Here is a 21,146-nt window from a genome sequence, read left to right on the forward strand (position 1 = left end):
ACCCAGCCTTTCCTAATTCTCTTTAAGGATGGACTCATGAAGAGACAGACAACCTCATTGTCAACCCAGCGAGTGGCATGAAGTAAAATTATTACAGAGCTTTCTATGTTTTCCTTTCCTTTCATCCTTGTGCAATGACCCGGCCTCAAAATCCTATTTTCTAGGTTCAAGCAAGCAATGTAATAGCCTCTGGCCTCCTTCTCCTTTATCTTTGCTTCACTGAAACAAACTGTGGCCGGGCATGCGAAGCTCTGCGCCTCAGTTCAGGCCTGAGGAGATTTCTCTTTGTTGCAGGGAAGAAGGGAGCGGGGCCTGTGCTGGCAGCCAGGCATCTGGCATTGACCCACACATTGTGGTCCAAACGTCTAACACGTGTAGTTCAGAGATGCAGTCTCCTCACTCAGACTAGCCTTGACATCCTCTTAGGATACTCTATCTTCTTGAAATCAGTTGCATAAGATGCAAGGGTAATCATATAGGGTGATAAAAATAAAAAAAAAATTAAAAATGAACTTGTGAGGTTCTTTTTTAATTAAAAAGTATTTATTTTACATAAATTGGTTTATTTTATTTTTGAGTTTATAATTTCATTATTTTTAACTTGCCTTTCTTCCTCTTAAACTCTCCCACATACCCTTACAACTTAAGATCTTGTTTCATTAACCACTATAGTACGCATTTGTATATGCATACATGAGAATATATATCCATAAATATAAACTGTCAGTTTAATATTACTTTTGTATATTTTCAGAACTCACTGTCTGACACAAGAAGTTTCTTCTAGCAGATAATTGAAATAGATGATAGATAAATATATTAGATAAACAGATGACAAATAATATATGCAATAGCCAGCTTGATGAATATAAAAATGGTGCATGTATTATAGACATGAGATGAGACACTTGGTTGATATATGATAGATAGGTTGATAGACAGTAGTTAAAAAGATAGTAGAAGATAGAAAGATGGTAGATAGATGACAGACAAGGGTTTGATAGATAAAGGGTAGATAGATAACAGAAGTTAGAAAGATAGTAGCTAGATGATAATCTTTTACTCAGAAGTACTTTAAGTACATGGTTATACATTTTCAGGAAATGAGTGAGAATAATCTTTTCTATATTCAAAGAACATCCTAGGATAAGAGGAAAACACAATCAAAATATGGATACAAATTGCCAAAATAAACTATTCATTAAAAGCAATGAGATGCCTATTCATTAAAAGCAAAAAGCTGCTAAATAATTGTATTTTACTATTTTATGTGTATGGGTGTTTAGCCTGAGTGTATGCCTGTGTGCCACATGTGTGACTGATGCCCAGGAAAGCTAAGAGAGGGCATTAGATCCCCTAAGACTGAAATTAAAAATGGTTGCAAGCTGCTAGCTTGGGTGCTAGAAAGTGAACCCAGGTCCTCTGAGATGCAGCCAGGGCTCTCAATCGCTGACTGGGCCAATCCTCCAGCCACAATATTTAAATCGTTAAATGTTTAAATTGAATCTTCAAAGTAAAAACCTAGGAAATGACCTCGGAATGCTGAGTAAAGGTACTAGAAAACTGTTGTAAAAGCAGAGAGAAGAGGGTGGATGTGAAGGATAAAAGAATATGGGTTCCTGAACACAGGTCACTGCAAACAAGGTAGAATATCACAGTAGAAAAGATCCCTGAACAAAAATCTCATCCACTCAACAAAAACAACAAAAATCATCATTTCCTTCCAGACAATAAGTATGCCAGTTATACTTTAAATAAAAACCAATATTTTAACATAAGAAAATATAAAAGATCAAAATAAGCATTAAGGAACAAAAAGATATTATGCATTACAAGCAGCAAACACTTTAAAGTAACAGCAGGAACAGAGCCCCTTGCAGGAACTGGAAGCTCTGTGAGAGCGATCCCTGAGAGATGGGGAAGCAAGGGCTCTCGCTCATTGATAAAGAGGCTTACAGCTACTCACTGGCTAAGGAAACTGCCCCACATGCAGCTTACATGTACCAAAAGTAAGATTTAAATATAAACCTGGCTTCAATAGCATGGTCTGCTGAGAGCTTTTAACCATATGGAAATGTTCTTATATTTATGAGTTTCTCTTGGAAACAAAAAATAGTACAAACTCTTTGAAAAGTAATGTGACATTCTTATATTAGAAGGCTTGATTGTCTTCTCACTTTCAAGCCCATAGACTCTTTTCTGAGATCTATTCTGGGAAATTAAGATGGCATGCAGAAAGCATCTGCTGTGAGTTAGCCACAGCAGCACTTTCACCACAAGCAAAAGGTGGGGAGCACCGTGTAAATTCCTAGATGTTTAGAGCACCTCTCAGAGAAGCAAAAACAAATGGAATTCAGATCCCAGAAGCCAGCATATGCCAGATGGACATGGCAGCTGCCTGTAACCAGCTCTGAAAAGCAGAGGTAGGATCCTCAGATAAAGCAGGCAAAAGATTGGACTGATCACTGAGATCAGGCTTGGAGTGACAGAGCCTGCATCAGCGAAGGAGATGGAGAAGCATTAGAGGATGGTGCCCACTCAACCTAAGATCTCCGGAGTGTGCATGCATACATACACACACACACACACACACACACACACACACACACACACACACACACAGAAAATGTACATTAAATAAATAGAGTAAAAGTGATAATTGTAAACTACTCAAATGTACCACGATAAAATATTGGTCACATTGTCTATGTCATAGGCACATATAATATCTTTAAAATGGGAAAGTATGTACAGCAATGTCAAGGAATGAAAGTGAGACATAAAATTATAGGTCTATGCATACATACATAAATACAGGGATAAAATACATAATTCTGGGAGGGTAATGGAACAATGGATTCTATATGATGCTGGAACTGAGTATCTTTCTAATTTAACTTTTAATGATGTACAAATCATCCATGTATACCATTGCACTTTGCTCCTAGTTTCCATTCTTACATGTTTATCTCTTTTGGTGTTTCTAACTTCATTACAACAATTTCACAGGTGGAACTCAAGATTTGTGATTTTATGGAAACAATATCTGATGGCAGAAATCAGATGAGTAAGCTTCCAGCTTTATAGCGTGTGTGTGTGTGTGTGTGTGTGTGTGTGTGTGTGTGTGTGTGTGAGAGAGAGAGAGAGACAGAGAGAGTGAGAGAGAGAGAGAGAGAGAGAGAGAGAGAGACTTTCTGCTACTGTATAGCCCCAAGCCGGGCTTAAAATTCACTGAAGAAAAGTTATATCTCATTGCAAATTTTTGTTCTCTCCCACACCTGAAAGGTAAAAAAATTACAAGTTCACTGTTAATTATAACTCCTTTGACCTGTTAATGCTTTATTATTTATGTAAACAATGAGTGTTTAGATTCCGCTCTGGGGAACTAAACTTCTTGGTGTGAATCCAGGTAGTCAGAATGCTTTTCATCAGTATTGGTTGTCCAAGACACACACATTTGGTTCTTGATTTGAGGTGTGTAACTTTATAGTGGCTACTCAGAATATCAAACACCCAATCTTTAGAAATCCAAACTGTGTAACTTTACAAAAATCTAGATTTTGCCTAATTTAATCACTGGGCTACATCAAGATATACTTACTTATACTTTAAAAATGTAACTGGTTAGGAGACACAGAGGCAGAAGCCAGGAAATCAGATGCATTGCTGGAAAAGAAAAATGAGCATTCGTTGAGCCAGTAACTTCCAGCCAACTCCTTAGCTTGAAAATAACTTGGACTTTTTCTTCTGTTCAGAATATTCTCAGAGTCCAAGCAAGACAAGCTGCGCTTTGGACTTGGGAATAATGGGGCCAACAGCCTCTGAAGGCAGGATGAGGGCTTCCGGTTTTAGAAAACTACTTTTCTAAAGCTCACTCACATGACTGTATGTTCCTCCAATTCTTTGGAAAGACTGGCTCAAAAGATTTGATCATTTTACCAGTCCTCTTTTATATATTAATTAGAGATACCTACAGATGTCTCCATTGTAGCTCACTTGTGAAGAACTAATAACTTTCCTGTATGCAAGGGTATATTGTATGAGAACAGTTAGCAAATTGAGACAGCGATGCAGGAAGATAGTTCAAGAATGACTCTCAAGATCAAACGGGAAGGCCATCAAGGTCAGAAGCTAATGCCCTTGTGATGACCAGGGATACAACAAGACTACTGCAGTGTGACAGGAAGAAAGTCATCCTTACCCCAGGGACCCTGTGATTACTGACAGGTCCAGAATCCCACCATGTCTGCTCTGATTTGAACTAGCAACATATAAGCAATGGGTCTAATTATAGAGCCCTACCATGCCAGTGACCAGGCAACAAATCAAGTGTTAATACTGCTGGGAGGGAGAGAGGGGGGAAATGCCTCCACGTCTTTCTTTTTGCCAGCAAAAGGGCTGGAATGAAGCCACTTCTGCTCACGTGTGGTTTCCTACCACATGCACCTGCTTCCTAGACAAACCAAAACCCTGTCCAGAACCCAAAATGTCAGAGAGCTTGGCAAATGCAAAGGTTGGTTCTCCGTCCGCAAAGCAAAGCACAACAATGGAAGGCTGACCCTGAGAATAAATGACTTCCATCTGTTTACTCAGCATCTATACATACTCATCCAACAAGTGACCCAAAGCCTCAGTGTGACAAGGATGGTGTATGATACCTAGGGCAAATATCACTTTCGCCAACAAAGCTGCCATAATCCTCCTCTGCAGTTTGAATATGAAAATTTCCTCACAGTCTTAGTGTGTGAGCGCTCTGCCCCCAGCATTGTTTATGAAGTCTGTGGGACCTCAGGGGTTGGTACTGCACTGGAAGAAGCAGGTCACTGAGCGAAGAGCTTTGAAGGTTTTTGGCTCTCTCCTACTTCCTTTCTCTCTCTGCTTCCTAATTACCTGAGGCAATGTGACTAGATAGACACTGCCCCGTTGGCTGGCACGCCTGCCCTGCCATCTGGCGCCATACCCTGTTGAACTCTACATTTCTAAGCACAGACAGACCCTCTTTGGCTTAGGTTGTTTCTCATTTGTGTACTTTGGCCTCAATAGGAAGGAAAAATAAATGAAACATTCTGTCTCCAAAGAGGAAAGCCTAAGGAACCCTCATCAGTCAACCTAAGCATGAGAGTTTGTTCCACCTCTAGTAAATTCTAAGAGTAGACACTGCTGTATTAGACAGGAGAAGAAGGCAACTCCAGTTTATATTTATACACATGTTCAAAACAATGCCAGGCAAACAGGGATGGACTAAGGTGAGGGTTCCGTAGTCAAAGTGGTTGTTGTACAAGCTAGAAGACCAGAGCTTGGATGTCCATATGCATTGTAAATGTTGGGTGGATGTGGTGGCCACCAGCAACTCCAGCTACTGAAGTCAGGGACAGAAGATTCCCAGGGCAAGCTGCCTGGCAAGACAAGCTAATTGATGAGTTCAAGATTTAGCTGAGAAACCTTGATTAAATGAATAAAGTGAAGCAAGATCAAGGAAGCCTCCTGAAATTAAACTTGGGCTTCCGCATACATGCAAACATGCATGCCCATAGGTACACATACCACACACATGCACATGAGAAGAAGAAAAGGAAAAGGCAAGGCTGCGGTGGCATTTTGTAACTGTCTTCTTCTGCTTTTTGTGCTTATGACCTTAGCCAGCATCGAGGCTGCCTCAGGTCCCCAAGATATCACAGTGACACACAGGTTCCCTATTGAGACCTGAGCCCTTAGTAACTCCCTAGGTCACAGCCACCTGAGACACGCTGGAAGAAAGCTGAAGACTCCAATCTCAATCCTCATTGCCCATTTCTTAGAGCAGCAAGCTCAGCTAAAAGAGAATCTGGAAAATGCCATTTGGCCTCAACCCCACAGTAGCCAGGGAAGAGAGGAAAGGGGAGAAGTCAGGCAGCCACAACCCCAGGGAAAATTTGAAATTAATTTGTCTTGTGATAATGTGTTGGCAGATTGGCTACTGGAAAGACATGGAGGCAGAAGACGCTGCAGAAACAGTCAGAACCAGAGGGAATGAGTCATTTGTCATGGTGACGGGATTGGAAGGCGACACTCTCTATCACCTGACTGTAAGGGCTTATAATGGAGCAGGCTATGGGCCGCTCAGCAGGGAAGTGAGTGCCACCACCAAGAGACCCCGTAAGTGACCTGGGCTTTTGTTTGTTTCTGATAAAACTGGACATCTTTCCAAGCTTCTGAAAGCCACACGTTCAGATGCCACACGAGCTGCATAATGAGCATGGTCAAAAGGGAGTCTTGCTTCGTTGCTCAGATCTGAATTCCAAAACCAGCTCAAAAGATTTTGCATTCACAGTTTGTAAAGGTTATCATCCTGTGAAACAAGGCTAAGCGACTTTGACACAGAAGGGAGATAAAAGGATTCAAGCTCGAAAGCTCAGTGGAGTAGCTATTAAAATGGCACTCCTGGAGCAAAGCCCTCCTCATCTGATTCCAGCTGGAGGGGAGCCTAAGGCACCAGCAACCTACCAACATGGGGGACAGAAATTCTCAGGACAGAAAGGAAGGAATTCATTTGGGGCTTGTCAATTGACTTCCCTTTTTATCTTGCAGCCCCCAGTGAGCCTCCTGGCAACCTCAGATGGGAGCAGCAGGGGTCTCAGGTTTCCCTAGGCTGGGAGCCAGTCAGACCCTTAGCCAATGAGTCTGAAGTCATGGGCTACAAGGTTAGTATCTTATTGAAACATGAGCACAGCTCAAAATCTGGGCCTGCAAGAGTGACCATTAACGGGGCATCCGAATGCTCTGACAAGCATTTTGTGCTCCCTTGATGGCATTTTCTTTTTATAGATGTGGTTACTGACACTTGAATAAATGTATTCTTACATCTTTTCTCCTTACCTGCAGCCTCCATTTTCTCACATACCCCTTTCTCATTGATCCTCTCAATCCCTCTAGACCAGTTCTCCTCAACCTTTAATATGGTTGCTTATGTTGTGGTGACCCCCAATCACACAATTATTTCATTGCTACCTCACAACTGTAGTTTTGCTACTGTTATGAATCATAATGTAAATGATTGATATGCAGAATATATGACATTGACCTCTGTGAAAGTGTCATTCAACTTCCAAAGGGGTTGTCCATTGGCAATACAAGATGCCACTATACACTGGTTGAGGACCAGGGCCCTAGATAATGTTACTTCTAATTTATTCTCACATATAAATGCACGGTTGTATACTTCTTTGTAGAAGAATTTATGAACGAGACTTAAAGAAGAAAGTGAGTTTGGAGCTTACAATTCTACTGCATATGAGTGGTCAAGCAGGAACTTGAAGCATCTTGTCCACAATTAAGAGCAGAGAAAAATAAATGTATAGATCCTGGCTTGCTTTCTCTAATGTACAAACCTTTCTAATAGATTGCCATAATAGGAATCCCTGCCTAAGGAATAGTGCAGCCCACAATTGGTTGGATCTTTCAACATCAATTAACAACAAGAAAATTACCCCTATCAATGTGTCCACAGGCTAAATGCATCTTGATAATTCCTTATTGAGACTAACTTCCCAAGTGATCCTGGGTTGTGTCAAGTTAGCAATTAAATTGACCAGCATATCCAGTGACACTTTGTTATCACTTTAACCTACTGCAATGGCGATTATTCCACGCTAATATTTTATATGTGGTGACTGGTTACCCAACAGTGTTGAGCACCTCGAAGCCAAGAATACTTATCGTTGGTACCCTTAGGAGGACTGAATAAATTCATTGAGTTCATTCAAAATAATTTCAACCAAGCCAGAAATTTCTCATGTAATTATTCATCTATGGGTCTTACCAAAAATGTATTTTTTCAGCATGACTTTCTCATGTGTTGTGATATGACAGACAAAGATCATTGGCTTCTAAATCAGACAGACTTCAGTTCAAATCCTACTTGCATAATTTTGAATAAGTTTCTTAACCTCCCTGAATTTCATTTTTCTTCAGTTAAAACTGTCAAAAAATAGCATTAGCAATATTTATGATACAGTATTATTTTAAGAATCAGATAATTTGTACAAAATAATTTGATGTTTAAATAGCATCTATTGGAAAAATAGATGCCATTTCTTTTTCTATTGGAGAAAACTACCTGACTAGGTGAAAAACGTTAACAAATGACACTGACAATTTCTGTTTTCTCTTGGTGAAGACCACACACCTGACTTTGGAATAGCTAGCTTCTCCCTGGGGAAGAGCCTCCAGCACAGCTCATCCTAGTTGTATAAATGCACAAAAGCAGGTGCACATTGAAGAATGTTATTTTCCTTTTCATCTTTCTGAAGAAATTCCACACCCTTACCCACACCTGAGAAGGAAGAGTAGAGAAAGGAAGCTGCCAATAACATACCGAGTCAGCCATCCCCACTCCGTCTTTTGCTGTTAAACCTTATTAGAAGCTATGCTAGCAGGAGGGTGCTCAGGATAACTGTGGACACAAGGGGTCCCTTGGCAAGAAGCCCTCTGTTCAGTGACTTTAGTGCAGCATTCCCCTTACACAGGCACCATGAAACCAGAATGTAGCTAGAAACCATGACTGAGAATATAAATGAAGAGATGTAACCCAGTGAACACTTGGAACATGACTGAGGAGTAATGCAGTCTAGGCAAGGGTCTCCCTGCAGTGGACAGACATCTATTTGTGTCATCTGTAGGAAAAGGCATACATACCTCACTGCTACTTGGGTGGGGAGGGGAGCAATGCTTCCTGTGTTGTTCCAGCTGTATTCCAGAAATCCTGCTGCCAGGTCAAGAGTGACACCAGAGTCTTGGCAGAGCAACTCTCTGTATACACAAGGGATCTACAGAGCATAACAGAGCACACTAGACATTTCTCTTTCCATGGGGACATTTAAGGTCATCCCGATCTAGTAAAACAGAATTTGTCCCTGGTATCTAGGAAAACTAAAGGTAGAGTTATCTTGGTACTCATGGAAGTTGAGAAAAGGGTATGCTTTTGCTTGTACAGAGTCCTCCTCCCTCCCTTGAAAAGGTTCTCACTCAGAAGAGACACAGTTTGCCAAGGAGAATTCAAGGGACAACCTCAGGCTTCAAACCAGGAGTCAAATATTTACTATGCCCAAACTACACCTAGAAAATTTCTTTTCTACATCAAATCCCCTTTCTATATATTCCTGTCTCAACCTTTCTATCTGATACAAGCTAGGAAGAGTAGCTATTAAATAGGTGCAAAGTTGGCGAATTATCAAATGGCCAATCAATATACATGGAGATGATTTTCTTTGGTTATCACAATTTAGTCATAAGTTAAGGCCCTCTGCCACCTGACAGGTATGAACACTAAGAGTTATGTCACATTCTGACATAATTACAACACTCAAACCCATACTTCTCCATTTCTTCAGGAGCTTACCAGTCAATGGATATGACACACTGTGACTTTGAGTCCCCACAGTTTTACAGTCTTTTTCATTCTATATCCATTCCAAATATAGATCTCCACCTCTTCCCTGTAGGACAGTGGGAAGACACATAGAATGTGATACTTACTTAGATAAACTGTATAATGTAATTATGCCATCTGCATTTGGTTATATTCAATATTGTTTAAGACAAAGTTTCTTTTTTAAAACAGGAGAAGGTATAAATAACTCTCTCTCTCTACACACACACACACATATGTATACACACACACATACACACACGTATGCATACACACACACACACACACACTTTTCGGGAAACAAGGGGGAGCTGGGTATGCTACTTAGTTTCCTATTGCAATAAAGATCATGGTCAAAGCATCTTGCTAAGGAAAATGTGTATTTGGTTTTCACTAGCACGTCATAGTTCATCACTGAAGGGAGTCAAGACAGGAGTTCAGAGGAGGACGGAGGCAGAAACTGAGGCAGATACATCCGCAGAAGTACATGGCTTTCTGGTTTGCCCCTTGTGCCCTGCTTAGCTTCCCTTTGTATACAACCCTGTACCAACTATCTAGGGATGGGATTGACCACAACAGGATGGGCCTCCCATACCAACTGCCAAGCAACCGAATGCCCTCATAGATTTGTGTATGGGTCGCTCTGTTGCAGCCACCCCCTCAAGTGAGGTTCAACCATAGCTCATGTCAAGTCGGCAATAAAAGCCTAGCACAGCATGTGAGGAAGGAGGGGTCGTCCATAAATGTCTGAAAGTTGCCCATTGAGAATGTCCTTTCAGCTCCCTACAGCAGTTGTACTACACTTACACACTCCTGTTCCAAAGTTTCTGGAGGGTTGTATTTGCCTTTGAGACATAGCCGTGTTAATCATCCACGGCTGCCCTTGACCTACATTGTGGACCAATGCAACTCCTGATACTCACAGCCTTCCAAGTGCCGGGAAATGCCTGGCTGTGCTCAGCTACTCATCCACCTGTAGTGTGTCTTGCTTCACCTTCTTATTCCTTCAGCTTCATAACCTTTAACCCATATCATTGGTCCCACCAACTTTCCCAAGATACTAAGTTGAGGAATGGAATGGCTTTCTTTACAGGATGTCAACTTCTCAGGGACATCTGAAGGCATTATCAACACATTTTTATTGCATTTTCTGCACACTGACTTCAATACTCCATTACCACCATATGCTTAGAACAGCCATTATTTTTTAAATAGCCATGCTAGGCCAGCAGAATGGTGTAGCAGTAAAGGGACTTGTGACCAAGGCTGTCTACCTCAATTATATCCCTGGAACCCACATAATGAAAGGAAAGAACCAACTTCTGCAGGTTGACATCTGACCTCTACACATGAACCATATGTGACTGCAAGTACACACTCATGGGGACAATAAATAAAGAAAATGTAATATTAAAAAAAAAAAAAACAAGACCAGCTAAATTTGTATTTATTTGGATAATCTAATACTCTTGTTTGTCCTTTTACGTAGAACTTGAAACTCATCTTGACATTACACTAGGCAATTTATTTTATGAATAAAGATAGCTGTCAGTTCAATGACCAATCTAGAAATGCCCAGGTTGTTTAAAACACTCCCTAACTTCCTTAGTGTCAGTAACTATTTTTGTCATGTCTTTAGAACTCTTTAGGCTTTTTATATTTCTTACTCATTTTTCTAAATCAGGGCTTTCAACTAGGCTAAGATGCCCCAAAGTACTAAAGATTAACCATTAGTTTAATTGACTTTTTATTTGGTAACTGTCTTTACTAATATGTGTATCTTCCTCCTACACACTTATAAAACCCACACTTAATCTTAAACTCTTTCTGTAGCTATTAACTAACTTTTAATAAGTTTTGCTGTGTCTACCTTCTGTTCTTAAATCTCAACTGATTCACAAGTTTTCCTCTACCTCTGTTTTTTATAGCAATGTGAGATGTGCATTGCTGGCCACATTTTCTTCTGTCATAAATATTGTAATTTATCAAACCACATTAACTGTGTCTTCTGAAATAGTCACTCCTCTGCCAATCCTGACCAATTTACATACATCTCCATTCTCATAAATTTGATTTCTAATTACTACATGCAGATGATAGGATTGTGATTCATAACTATGTTACAGTCAAAATTACAAAAATGAATTTTGATATATTTGTGATTTTTAGCCTAAAATACTCCTCTACCCATCTTCCAGGAATCTAAGCATTCGTTCTTTGCATTGCTAATGATATCAAATGTTTACCACTATAGTACACACCATCCTTGCTTGTGCTGCATATTTGACATCAGAGTATGTCAGGAAATTAGGCACCGATGGCCTGTCTGATTGACATTCAACCACAGTGCAGTCAGATAAGGATATAGAAATTTGCACAACATTTTGCATATATAGTCAAGCTATGACATCTTTTTCCAGAAAGGATTTAAGTACGTTTAACTATAGAGTATTAGATATTCAAATAGGCAATTTCCTATAGACCCAGAAGCAAATTTAGAACCAAGAGTGGATCCAAGAGCAAAGAGAGGATCATGTTAATTCACACATCAACATATAAAAGACTGCTTTTGAACTAGGTGTGGTAGCATATGCATTATTCCAGCACCTGGAGGAGTAGCCAAGTAGATCTCCGTGAGTTCAAGACCACCCTGGTTTACATAGTAACTCCCAGGCCAACAAAGGCTAATACTAAGACTCTGTCTCAAAAAAAAAAAAAGTTATAAAATGTTGCCTTGGAGCTGAGAGAGGATTCAGTCATTAAAATGCCACACAAGCATTGGAACCTCAGCTAGATTCTGAAAGCCCACAGAAAAAGCCAGTCATCTGAGGAGGTAGAGACAAGAAGACCCCTGGGCCTTGGCCAGCCACACCGTCTGATTATGTTAGCCTGTGGTCCTGATGAATTACTGTGTTTCAACAAACATGATAGATACCTCTTGAGAAATAATACCCCAGGTTGGCCTCTGGGTTCTGCACTCACACAAAGTCTGTACTCCTTCCACACAACCCCCACCCAATTCTGCCTTCCTGGGGTTTATTCTGTTGCATGCAAGTTAGCTCAAGCTCAAAAACATGTTCTCTATAAGAATGTTATGTGTGTGTGTATGTGCGTGCGTGTGTGTGTGTGTGTGTGTGTGTGTGTGTGTGTGTGTGAGTGTGTGATCTATCTTGCTTCAAGCACCTGCAATTGAAAATCGAAGCACTGTTCCATTCCACGGGCAGTCAAGAGTGGTGATAATCGGAATGACTTTGTATGCACCAGGTCCCATGCTGGATTCTTTTCATACGACCCTTTAGTTCTCCTAACAAAATCATGAAATAAGCGGTATTATTTCTTCAAACAAAAGAGTGGATTCAGGTTAGGAAAGGTCAGTAATTTACACATTCAGGCAGGTATGGGAGACTGGCTTGATTTGGTTTCATAGAAGACTGTTTTTAAGCCATGTTTGCATAATGACCAAGCTCTGCTATTCCCATTAGGCGATGGAATCGTAACACCGATAATTATGAAAATGCATAAAACAATGAAAATAATAAAACATGCACTTAATGTATCTTAACTGCTGCTCTTTGGCTATTATACACCCCCCCATTATACTCAGCTGTTATTGGAGGCAAAAGCATAAGGAAAGCATTGCACAGTGGGTAGACAGCAAATCAAGAAAGCACATAGTGACCTCCTAATGAAATTCCTGTCCTAACAAGCCACAGCCATTGGCAAAGGATCTCACTGCCTCTGCAGGCTCAGTTGTGTATGAAGCCACAAAATACTGTGTCCAGAGGTGTGTATCTGTTCCCCAGGCAATGTGTTTAATTACAGACAAATGTCAAAAAAAAAAAAAAAATTAACTGCAACTCATTGCCATCCAAACACAAGTTCATCAGTATGTGAACTCTGCTAAAATGAAAAATGAAGTTTTGACTCTGGTTGTCACCTGCCAGATTAGGAGTTTCATTTTACACTTAGCAGCTTTCTCTCGTAATGCCTTCCCATTCAAGGAGCTTCCATCCATTCTGTGCGCTGTTGTGTCTCCAAGCACACGTCATGCTATAGCATGTGTCATCCTCAATCACACTGCTAACTGTGTCTCTGCTTTTATAGGAGCTATCATGAACACAGATAGGGAGCGTGCACTCTGTACACAGCTCTTTTCAAGGACCAGGCTTCAAATTTACTCATGACGGACTTACGACCTTATTTCTCTTGTTCATATTTGATACATGGATACCATAGTTTTATTTTTTTTAATTATTTAAGAGGTTGAGGTTTAGGTGTTTTTGTTTTGTTTTGGTTTTTTGTTTTTTTTTTTTTTCTATTTTCTCATATCTAGAAATATCATCTGGAAAATTCTGTATTTACTTATAGAATTTTTTGAGACAGAATCTAACCCTGTAGCTGAGGATAGTCTTGAACTAAGGTCAGTCTTTCTGCCACACTCTCAAATACTCAGGTTACTTTTGTGAACCACCGTGTGTGCTTTCAGTTTTTCTTCAAACACTCAACTTAGCATGGCCTTTTCTTGCTACAAAGTCTTTCCTTGCTCTCTAGACAGATATGCTCTCCCATCTCAGAGCATCACACTTGCAGCACGTTTATTTATGTATCTAAGCAGTGGAGTCCTGTGTCTAGCTCAGACTGTAGTCAGCAGAACCGTCAGTAAATATTTGCAATGCCCAATTGAATAACAAATAACTGAGGCCTCTGTTGTTGTTCGCAGGTTTTTTATAGGCAAGAGGGTCACAGCAAAGGTCAAGTTATTGAAACACAGAAGCCTCAAGCTGTAGTGCCTCTCCCTGAAGCTGGAGTGTACATCATTGAAGTCCGAGCATACAGTGAAGGAGGGGACGGAACAGCTAGCTCTCAAATTCGGGTACCTTCATATTCAGGTAAGTCTGACAGCAGGCTCAGTGTGATGGGCTTCACCAGTGCAGTACGGTACAGACCTACTTGGCAATGGAGGGTACAAGGCAGAATTCAGAAATATTTGAGGTGTTTCTCTTCCATGGATTCCATGACAGTTTATATTTAGCACAAATGATATCTACAACCTAGAAAGCAGGTGATGTTTTCATTAGGATGTACTTGCTATAAAATTCTTTGCTTAACCTGGACTAAGTAATAACTGGCCACTTGGGTTTTGAAAGCTGTGTTTCGACTGATACTATGAGAGTTTCACATACCTACTTCTCTGTTAACATGTCTGTCCGATGGAAGGAGAGAAATTATAGGGAAGCCTTATACAATTAAAAATGAATATGTATGACTTCTAAACCAATGACATATTGTAGACATCAGTTTTATTATTAGCAATTAATTGTTGATTGTCTGTACCATTTACTGGGCAGCAATTTCCAACTTCAAAGTACATGCCGTGATGCCATAGAAGGCTCTGCCTGTGGCTTACCTTATTACTGCGCCCATCATATAGAGTTAGAGCAGCGGCATTGTCTGTGATTCTATTTTGATGCCATAAGTTGATGCTGATAACAAAGACAGCTGAGGAGAAGAGAAAACTCTTGACACAGTACTTGATTAATCCAAATTCTTGAATGAAAGTTTACAGAACTACAGAGCATGATTGACAAGAGCCTGTGCATCCAGCTCAGCATCAGTTTCTCTTTGAAGTCTGTACTTCGGTTTGCATTGTCTGTGCGCATGAAGTTTTGAGACTGTGAACAAAAATGTTACACTTCATTAAATAAAGTGGCCATCCATTGGAGAATGTAAGGGAAAGGGTATCTCAGGCCTTCAGTAAACATCTGAAATCATTGCAGGAAGGTACATAATGAGAGATGATAGACAGAAAAATAGATAGATGGTTAATACATGGTAGATAGGTGATACGTAGCTGCATAAGTGATATAAATAAGAAATAGCTACACAAAAATGACAAAATATAAAGGAATCTGAGTGAATTCTATTCACATACTCTGTGTTTGTGCTTATGTGTGTGCGCTTGTATGTGTGCATGTATGTGTGTGAGTGTGCATGTGTGTGTGTGTGTGTGTGTGTGTGTGTGTGCAATGAAAGTTTTTAAAAGGAAAAAAACAAAGCCAAGTGTTGTGTTACATGCTGGAAACAGGCAGGAAGATCCCTAAGTTCAAGGCCAAATTATTCTAAAGTCCAGAGGGCTACACAGAGAAATCTTGTCTCAAAAATAAAAACATGACAACAAACCTTAAAATAAAAATGTATCCATAAAATGGGGGTAAATCTCACTTTCTTAGATGTTTATGTGAAGAGATTTGAGAATTAACATACCTTGGGGTCACACAAAAAATGTTTGGTTCAAAATGAAAAGGATAATAGCCTTCCTTGGCATCGTGTTGAGCTTCTAATAACAACATAGCTAGCATTTGCTGACCTTCATCCTGTTTCTGATATTGTACAAGATATTTTCCATTTTAGTTCCTCCTACTCTGTGTGTGTGTGTCTGGGGGGTATGTCTGTGTATGTGCATCTATGTGTCTGTGTGTATCACTGTGTTTCTGTGGGGGGGAGTATGTTTTGGAACCTGCTCCAACAAGTCAGCTAGGGTACCTGAAACAGGGCGCTGGAACTGAGAAATGTCAGAGAAAAGAAACAGCAACACAATGTAGATTTGGGAGGATTGTCTGGTCAATGCTAAACAGCCACAAGTTTAATTTCGATCCTGCTCATATACAGACTACAAGCAAAGCAGCACAAAGAACAGCATAAGCAGTTAACCAGCTCCCTATACTCTCATTGAATTAGCGGAGCAGGCAGGCTCACTATCTATCACATGAGTCCTGGTAGCAGCAAGTAGCTTGTTAGTTAGACAATGTGCTCTTTCCCATGGGCTCAATCCGAACTTTCTCGCTGCTCTCAAAAGTACGGAAACAAGCAAGCTTGAACACTAATGTCTTATAAGTCAGAATAGACTCCAGATGGAAACTGAGTCACTTGTGGGCTCTCACAGTGTATGTGTGTATGCATGCTTCTGTGTGCACATATGGAGACCCAAGGTTGGCGTCTAGTGTCTTCCTTTATTGCTCTCTGTGTTAGCCAGTGTTCTATTGCTGGGAAGAGTCACAATGACCACAGCTACTCTTATAAAATAAAGCTTGCTTCCAGTTCCAGAGGTTTAGTTCATAACCATCATGGAATGGGGATAGTGGCACACAAGCAGACACAGGCAGACATGGTGCTGGAGAAGTTGAGAGTTCCACCTCCAAAGCCACAGGCAACAGGAAGAAAGAGACTCAAGCTGGGCCTGGCTTGGGCCCTTGAAATGTCTAAGCCAACCCCCAGTGACACACTCCCCAGTAAGGCCCTCCTCCTCCAGCAAGGCCCAACCTCCTAACCAGTTCAAATAATGCCACTCCCTGGTAATGAAGGGTTTAAATCTACAGACCTATGGGAACCATCCTTACTCAAACAAGCACAGCCTCCAACTTTTCTTTGTACTGCTTGTGAATTTCCAACTCCTTCCTTAGCCCACACCACCTCCACTTTTCCACCCCAACTTTAAGTGCTCTTTTTTTAAAACCCACAAAGCCACTTAGTGCTGCAAGGATCTTCAGGGACGTGGAACCTTCTACTCTACTATGGAGAGGCTTTTGTGGGGCCACATCTCTAAAGAAAATGGATTGTAACTCAACTAATAATGATCATTGAAGAAGTATGTGGAGTGAGGTTAGAAGAGCCAATCTGTGGATAACTATTGAAAAACAATGTATTCCAGACATGAAAGCATCATTAGCCACACTTTAGTTTTCTATATTGGCCAGACTGGCTAGACAGGGTTCCACAGAATCCACCTCTATAGTCACGTAGAACTAAAATCACATGCAGTCCACAGTCAGTGCTTTTCATATGTGTGCTAGAGATCTGAACTTAGTACCTCATGTGTGTGTGGCAATTATTGGCCCATTGGGCCATTCCCCACCCAACACAGCATCTTTTGAGTTAGAAACTTTATTATGCTTACTCAGAGAGGTTACTTTTCACTCAAACACAGATTCTGTTGAGTCATCTGTATAGTTTGGAAGTACATCTGCAGACTTTGATTTTTCCTTTTATATTTTAATGAACTTGTAATATCTATGCAAAAAGCAACCTCTATTTTGTAGTTAATGGCATTTGGGTAATTACCAATTTCTATATTTCAATAAAGTGAAATCGCATAGATTTAGCTAACTTATGCCCATAAAAAAACAAAAAAACAAAAAAAAAACTGAAGCTTCGTTTCATCGTTATATTGTCAAAAACTAGTACTTAAGAAATTGAAATTCCTTATTCAGGTGAAACAGCTGGACAGCTTCACAGCTGGGGTGGATCGTATCCTGCAACACTGCTGCTGTGTGCTTAGGCTTCACTCTTCTCTATTTATTTGGCTGTGTTAAGAGAACACATCTAACTAGAGGGTTTGATCTAGAACTTGAGAGATAGACGTTACTCAGCATCATTAAAGAGAACATGTCAGGACCATCAATGCACAGCCACTTCGAACAAATAAAAGGATGTTTGAACATGCTTTACTTATTTCACCTGCCCAGTTCACCCCATTGAGGTCCATCATCTAACTTACCTCTCATGTCATGACCCAGATGTGGCCATTAGCTTTACATTCGATGCATTTTGCACAATATGAAATTACTCAAGATAGCCCCATATCTTAATGACCTTTACTATTGCATTAGTGATAAAACTTGACAAGCAAATGAAGACTTATCTTCTGCATGTGTGGTGTGTAGATATATGCAGATGTGGTTTATTAGCAAAATTATTCTTATGCGGGGAATAAATTTAAATTCCCTATCTCTAAAAAACAAACAAAAAAAAAATAACCCATGATGCCATTGCACTTGTCTAACTAGCAAAGCTAAATTGCCAGAAGATTTTTAAGATTGTGGTAATGTGTTTTGAATCCTTATTCTTAAGGTTATATACCTAGAGTCAGTGACTCTAATACTTTTGTCACCTAAATATAATCTGGAATCACTTGAAAAGTCAGTCTTAAGAAAGAGCGGTCCAGATGAGGTGACCCTGTAATCGTATCTGTGAGGAACTGTAATAGTGGCAACAATTGATGTGGAAAGGCCTAGGCTGGGGACCCTGCACTGGACAGGAGTAGGAAGGGTGTGATGACAGGTAAGTAGGCACACATCCACTCACTTTTGTCTGCTCTTAACTGAGGATGCCGTGTGACTAGACAATTTAAGTTGCTGCCACCTTGGCAGCAGTGACCTATAATCTAGACTTATAAGCTAAAATAAATCCTTTCTTCCCTAAATTGCCTTTTGTCAGAGTTATTTCATCACTGCAACAAGAAAGGAAACTAAGTCACTGTTTTAAGAGACACAATCCAGGAGAGCATCCGGACCTACAAATCGCCAGCTCAGTACTTTAATCACGTCCCTCATCTTTGGTTTTCTTTATATATATTTTTTATTTTTAGGTTACAATATAATTACATTTCTCCCTTGCCTTTATTTACTCCAGACCTCTCCTTATATTCCTCCTTGTTCTCCTTCAAATTCATGGGTTCTTTATTTTTACTAATTGTTAAGAAATACTTTTTCTCATCTGCAACAGGAGGACCATGCTTCTTACCACATAAGACTGTTACAAGGATCAAGAAAAAGAGTATGTATTAAGGGCTTATTACCATGCTTGGCACACAAAAGAGCAGTTATGCCAGTGACTCTGACATTTCAGTACACTTCTAACGTGAAGAACCATTCCTAAAGTCACTGTCTTAAAGTGGTTCTTAATTTATGGATATATGATGCTTCCAAACCTCATTAGACCAATCAACTCAGACCAGTTAGTTCAGTTCAAGAAACTATATATGATGATTTAATCTCATGAAAGAATTTCCCCTAAGTCTAAGAAAGATGGATATGTTTGCCTTTTATTTTGCAAGTGTTGAAATGAGGATATAGGAGTTAACCCTGCTCAGGTGAAATAACCAAATAGCCAAGACTGTAATAAATAAAATTCTATTATTTATAGACTATTATGAATGTATCATATCATATCATGCTTTTCCTAATTATTTTTGTTTCAGTTCTTGAACTGTTTGAACTGTTGCACTGTAGAAGAAGGATCGTTTTCTTTTCTTTTTTTCTTTCTTTTTTTTTTTTTCAGACAGTGCTTCTATGTATTGCTTTAGAGCCTGTCCTGGAACTAGCTCTGTAGATCAGGCTAGCCTCCAAATCACAGAGATCCACCTGCATCTGCCTCTGCCTCTGCCTCCCGAGTGCTGGGATTAAAGGCATAAGCCACCAACACCCAGCTAGAACAAGGATTTTATTCCCTTTCTTTAACCTTAAAACACTTCCCACCTGTGCACTACTTGCAGAAATCATCCATTTGTCTATTCGAAATGGTACAGAGTTTTGCTACATTTTGCAGATAGACTTCGACCTCTTTGTGAGGACAGAGATCTCAGACAATGCTTTATTTCATAGCAGAACAATGCCCGGGACAGAAGACCATTACCGTCCATTACGGCTAAGAACGTTCCTTACCAACTGGCTTCATTGGAGGCTTCTCTTTTGTTCACAGGTGGGAAAATCACGAGCGCTCAGTCAACCCTGCACTCTCTCTCCAAGTGCTCGTCAGTAACACTGCTCTTGGCTTTGACGCTTCCTTCCAGTTCCTGGTGAAAGCTGCTCATGCAGTTTGCTTTTCTTTGCTTTAGCTTGAGAAGGCAGCAGCAGACCGTGCCAGCGTGGAGAGCCAGGATCCCGAGAAAAGTTTTGAACGTATGGGAACACAGACAGTGCACTCTCGGGAGTTTGCGGGGAGAGTATGAGTTACTCATCCAGTTTCTCTTTGGATTTTGTAAATGGAGAGGACAGTTCATGGTCCAATAAAAATATGCAGATTGTATGTAATGAAATTTTGTAAGCAAAGGTAATTTCTGTCAGATGTACTCTTAATTTTTTTAATATGTTGGAATTTGGTTTTCTATCTGATGACTCTTGAGTGCCATCCATCTGTTACAGCGGTGGTCTCAATCAGCCTACTCAAAAACAAGAAGGCAACATGTTCTCAAGAATCCAAGTCTAGTGTTTTCCAAACTTCCCATTAGATCATTGCTTTGACACCAAACCAGCAGGAAAAATAAAAATTGCTTCAGTTATCGGGGTCCATGATAGGGTAAATACAAAAAAGAATTCTCAAAAACCGCTGTATGACTGGATAGCAAAATAGTGAGACTCATTAATAGGCCATTCTAACTGTGTGCGGTATATAGTACGGTATTATGGTAGGGAATTTACATGAGTGGAAGTTAAATAGAAAGTGAGTCCCAATTGATTTTTTGTTTCCCCTTGAGTGCCATGTGACATAACAGCAAACACACTCCATGTTTAATACAGAAGGATAGTTTAAAGTCACAACAAACAGTGAGCACTGAAAACTGAAATGGCGGAATGCCACAGGTGCTAACATAAAAGTGTAGAGAAGATGGGACAGGGATGTCCCATCTCTCCACCTGCCGTCAAAACGGACATGGAATTGAATGCAAGACTTGATCCTAATTTCCAATGATTTTTAAGGACAGGGGCAGTTGGTGAATGAAGTAATGAAACAGATGATTCAAAAAAAAAATCTGAGTTTTTAGTCACTGCTATGTATCATATGCCACTTATAATATTCCCAACTACTGTAATAAAGGGGCTCTTTAGGTTCATTGATGGTCTTAAAACTGAGTGGCAGAAACATGGCATTGCCACAGGGCCTCAGCTAGTCTAGCCAAAGTCTG

At 40.1% G+C, this 21,146-nt stretch overlaps 1 protein-coding gene across 1 annotated transcript in view; it reads left to right on the plus strand.

Moving 5' to 3' along the window:
* Window positions 1-20,100, plus strand: part of Cntn5 (contactin 5) — a 635,441-nt gene extending 615,341 nt beyond the window's left edge. The window contains exons 20-23 of the mRNA XM_051199086.1: window positions 5,949-6,135; window positions 6,568-6,680; window positions 14,127-14,295; window positions 19,943-20,100. Of these exons, the coding sequence (XP_051055043.1) occupies window positions 5,949-6,135; window positions 6,568-6,680; window positions 14,127-14,295; window positions 19,943-20,043 (570 nt within the window). The 3' untranslated portion in view covers window positions 20,044-20,100. The remainder of the gene's footprint in view (window positions 1-5,948; window positions 6,136-6,567; window positions 6,681-14,126; window positions 14,296-19,942) is intronic.
* Window positions 20,101-21,146: the final 1,046 nt, after the last annotated feature.

Source organism: Phodopus roborovskii, unplaced genomic scaffold (assembly GCF_943737965.1).
Source record: "Phodopus roborovskii unplaced genomic scaffold, PHOROB, whole genome shotgun sequence".
Lineage (NCBI taxonomy): Eukaryota > Metazoa > Chordata > Mammalia > Rodentia > Cricetidae > Phodopus > Phodopus roborovskii.